Here is a 15231-nt window from a genome sequence, read left to right as displayed (position 1 = left end):
GGCGAGGGGAGAACTACTTCTCTTATGGGTTTGCATCTGTAAATCAAGGGATCACAGGACAGTCACGAGAGGATGGCAGGTGCGACACGGTTGGAAGAGGTTATTTTCATCATCAGAGACGAATAAGAACGGGGACTAGGATGCTATTGCCTGCACGTGAACAGTCAGTAGTTATGTATAAGTGATTGACCAAAAAGCAGATGGTGATGTGTCCAGTCCTAGGATGAACGAAAATACGAGACGCATGTTTGCACTGCGAAATGTATGGTACAACAGAGCGATTTGAGCTGGCCTGTCTGACCCATAAATCTAAATCTTCAATTGCTTTTGGTCAAGAGAAAGGTTGACATGACCCTAGAAGCCCAAAAATGATCCACCTACCGTTTAATGCACCAGGGTTTACAGATGCCAACAGATTACTAGTCCGAGCTTGACTGCAGTTGACTGAGACGTTGGAAGGTCCCTTTCGAGTGGTACTGCAAAGTGAGGATGCTGACCTTGGCTTGGAGTATGTCTGGTTTTCCACACCGGACAAGACAAGGTTCCTGTTACAACAACGCTCGCGCCGGTGCATCCGTGCTCTCCACTTTCTATGAGCCGTGGCCTCTGTGGAGTTCAATGTGGTCTTATCCGGACTCCTTGTCAAAAGGTACCCTATGTCCACTACGAAAATGTGCGGATGAATTTGACTCTCAGTGCACATGTAGAGCTGGCATCAATGTTTATGTCAGGATGAGGAATTGATGTACTGGCTGGTACTGAACATGTCCAATAGAATCAGGTGATTGATTGTAGGTGTTAAAGATCGGTTGAACGATCTCAAGGGTCTAAACAAATAAGCTTCGGCGTGTTACAACACCGTACTTCCGAATGTGCCCGGAATACCGTACAAATACTAGGGCAATTGGTGAACGATGAATAAGCCTGTCCCAAAGGGTCCTAGTGGTATTTGACCAATCTCTCAGTTCGTCAATTAATCCAACATAAAAAAGGAACCTAAATGGAGAGATCGCCGTTGGAGTGCACGATTATTCGTGATGTAGCCTAGCGATAAGTTTTGGAATAGTCAGGGATAGCGAGACTCGACTGGGCGAACTCCAGCGTCCCATCTCAATACCGCCTCGCCTATTTTGACTACAAATACCATACACGATGATTGGTCAGCAGACCTCAAGCTGAAACGTGGTACGTGCCACTGTCGGCACAAAACCGCCTATCGCAACTATCCATGGTTTGAGCGCCGCTACCGTCGGCTGGCTCCACTATCGACCCTCTGTCTACGAATGGCAAAAGCCCTCCATGGCCCCTGTTGGCCGAGGAGCCGAAGGTCCGTTGGAAAGTTCCCTCTTTTCCTTACCAACCCTTTTCACAGTCCTAGATCATCGGCGTTGTCATCGCTAGCATTGGAGAAGCAATTTCAGCTCGAGTCTTACCATCCCTGCCAACATTTGCTGCTAACTCGTCGACCTCATCCTTGACAAAGCGAACCATGATCCCTATCTCATTGGGCCTTTCTCACGTGATTGCCACCACCAACCTCTCCTGCTAACGTCTTCTTCCGCCGGGATGGTGCACAACATTTGGGCGGTCCCGCTCCAGCTCTCTAATTTCAACATCATCGTCTCCCTATTGGGCGGCTTCATCTCCCTATTTGGCCTCATATCGTACCTTTTAAAGGAAAATTACTATGTCTCTGAAGCACGTGAGTTTCCCTTCGTGCGACCGTTTGCTTAGATTCAAGGACGTCGATATTCATCCAGTGCGAAGGCACTCGGGACTGGGGAAGCCGTCCTGGAATAAACAAGACACCAAGATCACTTGCTTATGGCGAAAATGCAGTCATCTCACTCTTGGTGGGCGTCGCCTTTGGACCCAATGGAGCCAATTTTATTCGGCCCCGAGACTACGCTGAGTGTAACCACGAGGGCGTCTCCGTCATCGAATGCCGCGATAATCTCAATGCCATTACGCTCAATTTCTCCCGGCTGGTTCTGGGCGTTCAACTGGTCCTCGCCGGAGTCCAGCTGCCCAGCAAGTACCTAAAGAAGGAATGGAAGTCGGTCCTGCTGCTTGTCGGCCCGGGTATGACGGCCATGTGGATCACCACGAGCCTACTCATCTGGGCAATTGCCAGGACGCCCAGTTTCCTGCACGCCCTAGCCGTCGGCGCATGCGTAACGCCCACGGACCCTGTGCTCTCCGCAGTCATTGTGAAGGGCAAGTTTGCGGACCACAACATCCCCAAAGACCTGCAAAACCTCATAATTGCGGAGTCGGGAACCAATGACGGACTCGGCTATCCATTTCTCTTCTTTGCGCTCTACCTCGTCAAATATGTAGGCTCAGGTGCTGCGTCCGGCAGCGCCGGAGATGCCATGGGCCTCTGGTTCGGCTTCACCTGGGGATACACGATCATTCTCAGCATTCTGTATGGCGCCGTGGTAGGCTGGGTTGGCAAGAAGCTGCTGCACTGGGCAGAGGAGCGTAACTACGTCGATCGCGAGAGCTTCCTCGTCTTCGCCATTGCTCTCGCCCTTTTCGTTCTGGGCACGTGCGGTCTCATTGGCACCGACGACGTCCTCGCCTGCTTTATTGCGGGTAACACGTTTACCTGGGACGACTGGTTCCGGTTGGAGACCAAGGACGACTCCCTGCAGCCGACAATCGATATGCTCCTCAACGTCACCATCTTCCTGTGGTACGGCGCGTATATACCCTGGAGCCACTTTGGTCATAATTCCGTAATCTCGACTTGGCGTCTCGTCGTCCTTGGTATCCTAGTGCTTCTCCTGCGACGTCTGCCTTGGGTGTTTGGCATGCACAAATGGATCCCCCAGATTGAAGAGGTCAGACAAGCTGTCTTCGTGGGCTTCTTTGGGCCTATTGGCGTCTCTGCTATCTTCTACCTATTTGTGAGCATGGAGTTCATCGAGGAACATTTGAGTGACGAGGACGGTGTTCCTCGAAGCGACGTCAAGGATCTTGCCGAAACAATTCGGGTTGTCGTCTGGTTCCTCGCGGTCTGTAGTATTGTAAGTCACAAACTTTATGCCTCTATATTCAAGTTTCATCTAACGCTGCATAAGGTCGTTCATGGGCTCAGCATCCCACTTGGAAAGATGGGGTACATGGCACCTCGGACGTTCGGCCGGGTGCTGAGCGACGAGCCACGCGCGGTGGAAATTCGGCGCAGAATCCCAGTGCTAGGCAAATTTCTCGTCGGAAAGCCTAGCGACATCGAATCCAGGTGTATCCAGCGTACTGCCATCATGCCGGACCCGTCAGACCCTCACCACCCTCGCTCGGAGGCAGGTACGTCGTCGGTCAATCAGTTGGCGGCGGCTGCCCCATCGAGTGCTGCGAGCCAACATGAGATCAAATCGGAGACGATCACTCCAGCGCCGTGCCCCCGGAAGCGGGAGGTTCAGTTTCCCGACGAAATGCAAGCCAGTCGTGACGACTGACCTATCACTAGGAGGGCCAGTAATGGATGCCGGGAGGCACGTTTCGCCCAATATCCCTTTCGCGTTCATCGAAATAGGCGCGAGAAACGTCCCAAACTGGTAGCAATATCAAGCTGACATTGGCCTTCAACCTACATTAATTAAATGACACTCTTCGACAAAAGCGCTACTGAACCAGTGAACCAGTGGATCTTTGATTTTCTAGTTCTTGATGTGTTTGACTTTTAACGGGCGCGAGGTTGTTTTCTGGCAGACTTATGTAATTCTCCTACGCTAAGGCCGAACTTCACTCCAAAATTTTCACTTTCATCGCGCATGCACTTGTCACGGTGAATGAAGAGTGAGCTACAAAAACTTGGAACCGGCCGCAGAATGGAAGGAGAAGAAATTCTTAGGGGAGTTCGAAGGCGAGAAATACGGACAGAGGGTGCAATATGTACACAAATATTACTGCAAACTAGCATGTGAATGATGAACGTAAGTGTAACCACATTTTCTGGATCTCACTTGCGGTTCTCTTCATAACGGCTGTCGAATTAGTTCACTACCAATCCCAACCTGTGTCGTTTTCGACATTCAATATCATTTTCGAGGCCGTGCCAGCTTACAGCCGCGTCGGTGTGAGTGTCGGGCATCCCGGCAAGAGCTATTCATTCCGTGGTGCGTGGTATGCCGTCAGCAAGTTGATTTTGGTGGTTGTTGCATGGGTAGGGCGATACTGCTGTCTATCTACATCTATTAATAATGTGTCGACGATCGATGGATCGGTAAGGTCTCGTACGTAGCAATGGATTATCACTAAACAGCTGTTCCTCTAAATACATCCGTCCGCCTGTTATATACATACTCAGACTCAGGGGCTTGCTTCTTAGTAAGCTTTTCTTGTGGATCCTGTCCAAAACGGGCTTAGTCGTAAACTACCACTGACATCATGTCAATTGATTCGCTATAGAATTGAGGTTACATTGCAGTAAATTTGACCAGTGGGCAGTGTAAGGTCTAACCTGGAGCAGAAGGCAGCTTACAGAACCGTGAACGTTTTGGCTCAAATAGCATGTTCTCCTCGCAGATCATTCTTGGCGTTTCTTGGACCGCGAATCAACTTTGGTCACAGCCATTCCTACAGAATTCAATCATATGCACATAAGCCTGCACAAGTCGTGGACAGAATCCTCGCTAGGACGCCGTATTTTTCATGATAACTGGAACAGAAGGACAAGTTGCTACCCAGGAAATTCTACGACAATCGAAAATATATAAATTGCAGGGTTTCCATCTCCAGTGAAGACTCAGAATCAAATCTCTTCCACGAATCTTCGCATCTTCAAGTATACTTTCTCACGAATCTTTCAATCTCATCAAACATTCATCATGCGTTTCTACATGATTACCATTGCGACCTTTATTGGCCTGGCACTTGCATCGCCTGTTGAGGTTGAAAAGCGAGTGGTAAGTCATTTCCCTTCGGTGATGAACAACCATGGACTAACATACCTGCCTGCACCTGCAGCCAACAAACAATTGTTTCACTCTCTGCAGAATCGACGGTGGAGTATGTAGTTTGCTTCCGTAACTTTGACTTCTCGCTAACCATATCAATTATGATAGAGCGGAGATTACTGTCTCAAGAAGTGCGCTGGAAATTAAGAGCCATCGTACTTTCCAAGAAGAGAGGCAACGCCCAGTTTACACTCAACAGTATTTTGTCAATACCTTTATATGTAGCTAGATATCGTCACGAGTGGATGGACGAATGAAGTGTGATTGTGCTCATGACTGGTAGTTTAAATCCATGTCTATTACTTCCTTGAACTGCCTGTTCTAGATAGATTAAACACTCCACCTTGAGTAACATTGTCTTTTTGGCCACTTTTTACCCGAAACCCCTCAGTTTCACAGCATTTTTCGGCCTTGATCCAGCACATTCCGCCGGCTATCACATGCGGTTGTCATATGTTAATCGCAGGAGAAATCCTACTGGACGATTCGTAAAAGGAGGGGTTTCATGCATTGCTCAGCCTTCGTCTGGTGGCGGGAATACGGGGGATCGACACGGCCGGCCGCGTGACTGCGCAATCCTTCGAGCTCAGAAATGCAGGGAGATAAACCCAGGGTCCTTGGCATATGCAAATTGGTTTCTATTTCTCAAAACAAAAGTATGCGCCGGTGCGGAGAAGATAAATTCCCGCTCTGTGTTGCACTTCAATTGCCTCAATTGACGCTACATAGCGGGGCGCCAGTAACAAACATGTATAATAAGACTTGAAACTACATATGTCCGTCTGGTCCCGTTCTAGCCAAGGAGGTCCCTGATCAGGCCACCTGCTTTAACCGCCAAGGAACATCGAGGGACGCACTTCGCCCAGTCAAAGTTTTAGTTCCCAGTGCCTCAATTCTTGTACTTTCCGCCTCGCAAAAAGGTCAGAGGTGTGATATGAAGTTGTTTGGTCTCATTTAATGCCTCAGAATACATGTGTTCTTCGATTAGAGCCAAACCAGGACATAAGCACTTTGGTGCTTAATAGCTACAAATATAGCCCCCTTGTAGAAATATGGAGTACCTTATCATTGTATTATACTGTCGGATGGTTATTAAAGGTTGAATATTGGCGAGTCTTAACCAACCTTAGAACTCTGCATTGGGGGAACCGACAAGCTGCAAGGGGTCAGCCACAAGGGATCATCACAGCCTCACCACCAGCCCGTGATCTATAATGCCCCTTTGGTACAACTGGTCTACCCCATTAGCCAATGTGGAACAATTCGACCCCAGTCAGAAGGATTCCAATAGCTCGATACCATGCAACTCTCATACTTGGCTGCAAGCTGCTTACAGCCCAGTGAAAATGGAAAAAATCTGGAGCATTCAGTGTCGATCAGGCGTTCCGCTGTCGCTACATCCTAGTTACCTACTGTACATGATGACTGTGCCAACATTTACACACGAGGTTTAGTAGTACGTCGGGTTCAAAAACGACTCCCTGCGAGTAATGACGTTCATGGAGGATTGTGAGTAGGAAGGAAATGTATAAATAGGGCGTCTTCACCAGCCCCTAAAATAAAGTACTCATCTCAATACGTCAGTCAAATTTACATTCCCATTTCGGAAGCTCCCGCGCGATCATGAAGTTCATTTCCGTCTCCGTCGCCATTGTCCTCTCCCTCGTTTCTGTTGCAGCAGCATCTCCTGCCCCTGTTCCTGCCCCCGCTGAGATTGTTAAGAGATGTTCGGTTTTACATTGCCGCGATGCCGACCCCTCTACATGCTGTTCCGATAAGTATGGATACTGCAACACGGATACTGGTGAATGCCACTGTGGAAAGGACTGCACCTAGAAGTGAGTGTAAGCTGGTGTTATTTTTCAGATAAGAATCGACTGGATTGACCAAGCATTCAGTAACACTACGAATGTTCCAGCTGCGAGGAATGAATCAATTTGATACAAATGCCTACAGGTGTATCTTCGAAATGGAATGACTTGCTATGATTATCTGTGAAGTCTTGCTTTGTGAAAGAATAAAATAGCTACCCAATTGGATCAATGGCAAGCCTTGTACGGGATTGAGTTTCTTGAGAGATTTGATATGCTTCCGTTGGTCTATGTACTATACTAACTAGTTGACAAAACGTCACTGGATTGTCGCTTCACATTTCACCAGAACACAAACTATCGAACTGAAGCTGGTGCTTTTAAAAAACCTGCAAAGGCATTAGTGATGCTTTGAAGCACTCAGATGCATAAAAACACCCAAGAAGCGGTAAGATATTAATCTCAACTCACAAGATTTCATGTAACTAGTTGGACAGGAATATATTCTACTGATAGAAAAAACCTACGGTTTTGAGCGGCGGGGCCTCTTGGTGGATCAAATTCATTAGCTGCTAAATTGCCTAGGGTAAGACAATCCAGAGATACAGGACGTCTTGTTGGATTGGCAGATACTAGTATGTGCTAGTATTGGGGTATTCCATTGAGATGCATTGATTGTTGTTCTATCTGGATCTTGCTGTTGAAGCGTTATCAGATCTCAGTAGTCATTCCCAGCGTGTTACGACGCTGGTATGCCGAGCGTACCCCGTTTACCATACAGAGACAAAGAGAGAATGGTTACTTGATGAATAACCCTGTCCTTAGTGGTAAAATACCACCCCTCAGTTCGACAACATATCATGTATGCCTGACTTGTGCTTGTGCTTGTGAGGCTTCATAAGCCCCCAAACCCTTTGAATTCTGCACTTACTATAGTATAAGAATCACACTCTCAAGTACTTTGCTGTACTAGTCTGTACTGCACCGAACGGAAGTTGATATAAATTTATTAGCTTAGGGGCGGTGTGTCTATTGAAGCCACAAATGAAATGTTACACAAGTGACAAGACGCGCGAGGCGGATGCTTGACCTGTCTGAGTAACCCTCAAAGTACTATTAGGATCAATAAACACGCTGGTTAAATTCAACAATGCCCAAAAGCGAAAAAGTAATATTTGTAATGTTCCCAATTCCGTCGTTTAGCTTCACTCGCTACTGAACCTGCCAGAGCTGGTGCTAGGGAATTTTAGATGATCACAAATCGTATATTTGAGTATGCAATCAATTACGAGAGGGGGCAAGCGTATAAATGGATTATGTGGTACTTTCAGTAAAAAATAAAAGGCTCAATAGCACAGACAGGGACTGAGTAGCCAAAAAGTCCTCCAATACCATCAATGGTTACGGTTTCTGAGGATGATGTCATACATGACCGGGTTGAAATGGCTGGTGACCCATCCTAGACCGTCATCTACCATATGAGCTTTCCCAACCAACCATGGATCTTCTTGATTCCCGCAGAAAAGGCCAAAATGAAGCCAGTCTTATAATCAAACACGAATCCGACAATCGTTCTAATCCTCTTATGATGTCTCAGTCCAGTTACTCGGGGTACAACCAGTTTGCCGGCGACCTCAACGAGGGCGTGGACTCCTCAGAGTTGACCATGCAGCAGCAGAATAGCTTCACGCCTTACTCATATGGCCTAAAACAAAACGTACCATGCAGCTTCAACTTTGGAAACTCTGGCATTGACACAGACGACCTGCTGGATCTGGAAATCAATGGACAGAATAGCCATCAGGGTAATGACATAAGCAATCTCCAGGACCGAAGTAAAATGTCGCACATGTACTCAAACATCCCTGGAAATGCCCAATGGCCAGCCCATTCGTCCAAACCCGCTGCAAATTCGATCAATACCAGATGAACCAACAGAACCCCATTCAGATTGCCAGTTCCTTTGACCAGACGTACCTCGACACCAAGCACCAAAGCTTGCAGGGCTTGGAACGACCTTCATATGATGGTCGCAGTCCCACGACCCCAAAATCTTCCTTGGCCCTGGGCACTTCGGAGTCTGGCAGCTTCCCACCCCAATTAATTCGCACTGGGTTGCGGGCCCGCCACCAGAAAGCACTATCCAACCAGTGGGATGGAACCCCTGGTAGCGTCCAGTCATACGTCGAGTCTTCTCCTATCTCTTCCTCTGTTCATCAATCTCACCACACAGGCATCTCTGAGATCCTCAAGTCTGGCAAGCATGCTTCACTACCTGCAAAGGTCGACAATCATCTCCCCGGCGGCGGAGGGAACCTCAAATCCAAGGAAGCTAAGCATCGATGCCGCCGTTCCTCGCATAACCTAATTGAGCGCCGTCGTCGCGACAACATCAACGAGCGAATTCAAGACCTGTCACATCTGGTTCCTCAACACCGGCTGGAAGACGACAAGGTCCGGAAGCAACTTGTGAACACCAGCGCTCTCTCTATGGCTGGCGCGGGCGGGAACGCCACCAACCCTCGCAACGACCACCGCACAATACCCGGCAACATCGCCATGGGACTTTCCATTGAATGGGGGGAGAAGGGACTTAAGAAGGGCGACATTCTCAACGGGGTCGTCAGATGGAATCGTGACCTTATAAGGGTCCTTCACGTCAAATACCAACAAGAAGCGGAGCTTGCCGAGTTGATCCGCAGCCTTGGTGGAACCTGGCCCTTCGAGCAATGCGAAGAAGAGAAGCGTATGCGCAGTGAGATCCTCGGCGCATTCGAAAAGAACGATCCTATATATTTCAGCTAAACATGTGGACCAGACAGCGGTCGCCGTGTTCCTAAACACACCAACCTCGCCGGCGACGCCGTGCAGGGCGGTGATATGTCCGGCTTGACCCCTCCTAGCCTGAGCCCTTCGTACCGCAGTAGCGACAGCAGTGCTAAAGGCGCCGGTCAATCACAGCACTGGAAAAATGCTGATCATGCTGCATGAGTTTCAAGGGGGAGGACCAGCATTGTATAGTGATGTAAATCGCTTGACCTTGGGTTTCTTGGCTAGTCTTTTGAATTTCGCATACATGGCGTCTTAGTGTGGGGATAGACCAGGCGGCGTACCAATAGTAAAAAACACAGGCTCATGTGTTTTATTTCTTTTCTTTTTCTTTTCTTCTTCTTTTTGCTTGTGTAATTCTTTTCATCGCTGCATGTATCGGTGCCAGAACGAGTATGATCAGTGGACGACCCTTCTCTTCTATGTATGTCTCCTATTATCTTGACTTCACTCTTTCCTCGCCGCCCTTCACTTTTCTCACTGCTTGTGATATGCGTCATGTGATGAATTACTATCGTCATCTGTGTTACGCAGACCTCATAATCTCCAATACGTCTGACGGAACTGCTGAAAGTATCACTCCCAGATTGAAAATGAGCAGCTCGAGTTAACAGAAACAGAATAGGGCTATTGAGACTATGAATGGACAGATTCTCAAGCACGTTTGCCTCAAAATATCATGGCAGTACCAAGAGCACCGTAAACCCCCACAAAATAGGATCCGCCCGGAACGGCGTGGCATGTACCATCACAGAGAAAGAAGTCAATTTGACCCAAAGACGTCGTCTTAATGCAGCTAATGTGCTTGTTCTCCGTACTTGTGGCAATCTGATTGCTACAGCGGCTCTCTCTCGACATACATATTTGGAACATTTTGATCCCCTGATGATTCAGGACTTTTGTGCTATTTGTTGATCTCAACAGTAAGAACAAGTATTAAGCTAAACGAGCACATAATTTGCAGCTAAAATAACGCATTTTGATGGTTTTCTGAAGAATCCAATACCAATCTTGAATCGCAAGTGAGGTTTCCCTAGCTATCCCCCTTAGCTTTCGAACACAAAAAAGCCCACCGATATGGGTTTAACCGCAGCGATTGTTTGCTCCACCTAAAATATGGTTCAGCATGACTCTTTTCCGCGAGGAAGATAAAAGAGAGAAGGGTCACATACGGCATCTTCGGGGCTTATCCTGGTCCTTGACCCAGCCTCTGGGGGTTTGGTACCAAACACCGGAATCACCGTTCCTACATAAATCTCATGAGGCCTTGTGCATCATGATGGTATCTGATAAACTTACTGGTACCGGCAGGAGGATGTGAAAGTAGCACCGACTTGGGAAAAGGCAATCCTGGGGCTCGAATTGCAAGGGTACTTGTAGTATGGATAGCTTCGCTTGACCTTGCATTCGTCTCTATCACGGCCTCCTCCATTTCGGCCACCATCTCGGCCATCTCCTCGGTCTCGCTCTTCGAGTTCCTCGAAGTCAGCCTCGGGGTCCGCAATTGGAGTTGCCGCAGCGATGAGAGGAAGAAGGATGGCGAGCATGTAAAGTGGTGACTTCATATTGTATGGTTGAAATGAAAAACACTCCAAAGTTAGTAATATAAGACTTGCAAGAAAAATTGAGATCGTTTGATCTCTGAATCTGAAGCTTATGGGTGTGTTGTTGTTGTCTGATGAAAGAAATTTAGAAGGAATCTTTACCTGCTTTATAGAACTCTCATTGGCACCAATCTGGCCATCCAAGTATCTCAATGATCATGAGATCTTAAATTTCAGACACCGAATGAGAAATACGAGGATATTGTGGCCGTAATGGTTTCCTTTTCCGGCGAGGAAGTGATCTAGACCCGCCCAAGTTGTCATTCCCTGACAACAAGAATGAACCGTGGAGAGGGTTGGATGAGACATGAGTGTCTGGATAGCTAATGGATACTGCCCAAAGCTAGTTCCCAAAATAGACTCTAATCTGTCCCTACTAGAAACATCAAATTCATACGCAAAATGATCGTGGTCCCCGTGAAGCCAATATTCTGATGGTGGCTTGGCCGATGCAATTGTCTAAATTGGTCACAATACAGAGTCCTCTTTTTGTTTTATTCGACTGTTCAGATGATCTTTTGCATGAAAGGCAATGTTCACTTTGTGCCAAGAGAAAAAAAAGTGTTAATACTTGAATGTTTGTCCAGGGATGAGCTAGTTCGATATTTTTCCATGTCATTGGATACCATAGATCCAAATTATTATACGAATGGTCAGACTTGATGCTTAAGTTTCCCTCCAATAAGAAGACACTGGTGGGCCCCACCCGTCACAAGATTGCAAGATGCTGACCTATGCCAAGCAATGCCAAGCCTTTCCGGGGTCGAGGCTCTGATCGGGGTGAAGATAGCTGACGGAAATAGCAAAACTTCCAAACACTAAAAACACAAACCAAACAGGATGTTTAGCTTTTGTAGCAATATTTTAGAGTATCAGGAGTGCACTGTCACAAAGTATCTGTTTAACTTTAAGAGAGTTGTCTAGAGCCTAGGAAGTTTTAGGCCTAGAATAAGTAATTGCATTCACCAACCAAGGCACACAAATTACCACCTGTCCCGTGTGATTGGACTCCATTGGGTACTTGTACACTTATTTCATTTCTTGGAATTCAAAGAGTTGGTCAATGATGGGTCGAATAAAGTTAGCCTCAAAGCACTTTGGTATCTCCTGTGATTGTTCGCTCCTGCCGGCAAGACTGTCGTTGTTCAGAGGTATGAATTGACTTGTTATTTCAGAGGGATACATGAGCCTATATATGTAACAATTAGCCATGTTGATTGGAAATCAACTTGGTCTCTGTACAGACACGTCGGAGCTAATTCCGACGGTGCGGCTTGGTTCCTGATCTGCACCAGCCTCATATCACAACATTATCAACCCAGCAACGCTGGGAACAGCCCCCCGCCGATCCCGCTGGGCATCATCTACTTGGACCTGTCCGCCTTTTCCTATACCACCGCTGCAATTCTAATTTCTGCCAAGCAGAAATTGTCTAGGCAGACATTGTAGTCGAGCAACACATTGGATATGCATGTGAACGTAGACCCTTGCTGCGGTCAATAAATTAGTAATACGGATGAACTTTAACCCGCTTCTGCAAAACAATCTACGCCACTGCATATTCTCCTATCCTTTTTTTCTCCTTGAGTCCCGAGATATGCTCAAGCCTGTGGTCCTGACATAATGACCACGCCTTCCAACGAAGATTCCGGCGATGGAATATGCCAAACTGTGGAGAACATAGCAAACAACTTTATTTCTCAACATCATGATAACAGTCTAAGCCCTCTCAGGCTTGCCAATATCTCCATTTCCGAGTTTTCGACCGAATTGTCGAACCATTTGTCAGTATTAAACGAAGGTGGCAGTATTGCCTTTGGCCGTGGAGAGGATTTGACTAGCAAGAGCCTGAGCAAGAGCCTAGAGAGCCTTTTCTCTACTGCCACACCGCCCGTGAGGGAAGGACCACCGTTGACCTGGACGAAGCTTGTTCTGGTTGCGGGTCCCCAGTTTGAGGGCCTAGCGCATCTTAAGATTGGGAATTCTAGCGTTGAGCTATCAGAAAATGATCTCCAACTATTACGATCTGGTAGGCCATGGCGATTTCTCTTCCCTTGGCCAGATAAAGACGATTGCAAGAAGGAGCTCCAGTCAAACGACACGGTATTGCAGGAGCTTGTTGATGCTCGGAAAGCAATAGGGGAAGGTGTGTGCCTAAAAAATTGACCTGCGATGTTGTATAGGAAGCTAAGGCCGAGCAATGTAGTCTTGGAACAAATTTCGCTTGTTGCGCGAAGTCTCCGGAACCACCGCGATCTGATCTCTCGACTTTCTGAAAATAAGCAACACGCCAACCACGGGGGAGGAGCTTTATCATTTGACAGTGCTCAATTTTCTGTTCCAAATGAAAACCTTTTTAGCCCTGTTGCCTCGGCAGAATATGAAAGCTCGGGTTATCGGAATTCACCATCCAACACTACGACTGTCCAGCATGCTAGCAATGCCCGGTCGGGTCAAACGGTTAATGAAGAACTGAATGATCCAGCTCTACCAGAAGGTGACAGTGAGAACACTGCAAGACCAGGATTCAGGCTACACACATCCGACTTCATTCAGAGCCTGAGCGAGTAAGTAAAGCATCCATTGGAACATCAATACTGTTACCTTGTGAATTAATATATGAAAGCATCCTTGATGATTCGACGAATGGGGAGGCAATGCGTTGGTCAGAAAATGGGCAATCTGTCTTCGTCGCCCCAGAAAGCAAATTTCCTGCGCATATACTTTCAAGGTTGTCCTCTAAAAGCTACCAATCTCTCGTTCGGCGGCTTTATTACTTTGGATTTCATAAGGTCGGGGGCGCTTTCCATCATGAATCCTTTAGTCGCGGTCAGCCCAGCTCCATACGACCGACTCGGGAAATGAGCCACAGCCCTTCACTTCCATCGGCTTTACCCAATAGCACTTCTCAACGTGGGCCTCGGTACAAAATCATCAAAAGAAGGCGGACGAGAGAAATTGTTTGAAAGATGCCAAAAGGATCAAATTTCAAAGCCTACGAGAAATTGGCCGCGAACTGCATGGAGCTTGGTCCCAGCGGGTGAAGGTGTTTTCGAAAAGGCGACCATGGTTGCGTGAGCCAGGTCCATCCACCAGTGGTGGCTTTGTAAGTCTAACGTGGCACTTCTGGTAGGAGTGACTCCATGACTGAATTTCCATAGCCTTCCACATTAGCTTAATTTTCAGAGCAATACCTGTACGTATTAACAGATGTGTAGCGCTAGCAGTCTGTCACCAGGGGTGATCTGCGGGGCCCACATAGTGTATATGGCTTCCTAGCGCTACGTCTTGTATCTAGAGTCAATAGTTGTTCTTTAGATCAATTGTTCATATCGAGACATTATCCACCTCTATGTACCGTTGAGACCCTCACAACCGTTCCAAAAGTTAACAAAACTATCCATAGGGATCTGGCCTTCAGTACTTGAGGTGTAGGTACGAGAACCCAGACGCTACATCGGGCTTCCTAGGGGCTGTATGGCTCCTATAAGCGACTGCTATGCTCCCAGAAACCCTGTCAAGGCCTCCGGGAGCAGAAGGTCTCCCAGGGCCAAGATGTGTGTCTCTAGGGCTGGTGGAGCCGTCAACAGGAACATGACTTGAACTAATGAAAATGGAGATGGAGAGTCCTACAAGCTATGTCCGATTTCCTGGGGCTTTGTAGGTCCTGGAATCGGCTCACGTATCTCCAGGGTCGGTTCTTTAAACTCTTTACGAACACCATGGTCGGTGGATATCTACGCAGAAAAGACTAGAGTCCCGACCGTTAGGTTACCATGCTGGCATGAACCATGGTATTTTTCTGATCAACCCACAGTGATCGAAACTGAATTGAGCGGGCTATCCGCGGGTCATAAGATTGGAAACACTCTATCACGAGTGTGACAGCCAATCGATGCATCGCAAATTGATCCACCGCTAGGAATTGAGGACCCAGTGGGTACAAGGAAGCTCGAGAATGAACCGAGGAACACGCTTCGGTGACAGGAGGGTTAATTAGGAAATTGCGGGGCCGATCATGAT

The 15231-nt window shown here is 47.5% G+C and overlaps 6 protein-coding genes across 6 annotated transcripts; 5 read left to right on the top strand and 1 right to left on the bottom strand.

Moving 5' to 3' along the window:
- Positions 1-1566: 1566 nt before the first annotated feature.
- Positions 1567-3464, top strand: N7506_005529 (uncharacterized protein; the record flags this gene model as incomplete). Its single annotated transcript, XM_056954823.1, has 3 exons — positions 1567-1702; positions 1840-3032; positions 3087-3464. The coding sequence occupies 3 exons, from the start codon at positions 1567-1569 to the stop codon at positions 3462-3464; spliced, it is 1707 nt and encodes a 568-aa protein (XP_056813712.1).
- A 3123-nt stretch (positions 3465-6587) lies between these two features.
- On the top strand, positions 6588-6800 carry N7506_005528 (uncharacterized protein; the record flags this gene model as incomplete). The annotated part of the gene is made up of 1 exon (XM_056954822.1): positions 6588-6800. One exon carries the CDS (start codon positions 6588-6590, stop codon positions 6798-6800), a length of 213 nt encoding a protein of 70 aa, XP_056813711.1.
- A 1563-nt stretch (positions 6801-8363) lies between these two features.
- N7506_005527 (uncharacterized protein) lies at positions 8364-8614 on the top strand (the record flags this gene model as incomplete). The annotated part of the gene is made up of 2 exons (XM_056954821.1): positions 8364-8580; positions 8604-8614. The coding sequence occupies 2 exons, from the start codon at positions 8364-8366 to the stop codon at positions 8612-8614; spliced, it is 228 nt and encodes a 75-aa protein (XP_056813710.1).
- A 39-nt stretch (positions 8615-8653) lies between these two features.
- N7506_005526 (uncharacterized protein) lies at positions 8654-9766 on the top strand (the record flags this gene model as incomplete). The annotated part of the gene is made up of 2 exons (XM_056954820.1): positions 8654-9530; positions 9594-9766. The coding sequence occupies 2 exons, from the start codon at positions 8654-8656 to the stop codon at positions 9764-9766; spliced, it is 1050 nt and encodes a 349-aa protein (XP_056813709.1).
- Positions 9767-10899: 1133 nt separating this feature from the next.
- N7506_005525 (uncharacterized protein) lies at positions 10900-11169 on the bottom strand (the record flags this gene model as incomplete). Its single annotated transcript, XM_056954819.1, has 1 exon — positions 10900-11169. One exon carries the CDS (start codon positions 11167-11169, stop codon positions 10900-10902), a length of 270 nt encoding a protein of 89 aa, XP_056813708.1.
- A 1647-nt stretch (positions 11170-12816) lies between these two features.
- On the top strand, positions 12817-14174 carry N7506_005524 (uncharacterized protein; the record flags this gene model as incomplete). Its single annotated transcript, XM_056954818.1, has 3 exons — positions 12817-13354; positions 13415-13775; positions 13835-14174. Coding segments are annotated over 3 exons (1239 nt in total), but the record flags the coding sequence as incomplete, so codon positions are not given.
- Positions 14175-15231: the final 1057 nt, after the last annotated feature.

Source organism: Penicillium brevicompactum, assembly GCF_028827555.1.
Source record: "Penicillium brevicompactum strain IBT 35665 chromosome Unknown utg000003l_segment0_segment0, whole genome shotgun sequence".
NCBI lineage: Eukaryota > Fungi > Ascomycota > Eurotiomycetes > Eurotiales > Aspergillaceae > Penicillium > Penicillium brevicompactum.
This window is presented reverse-complemented; position numbering and strand designations above follow the sequence as displayed.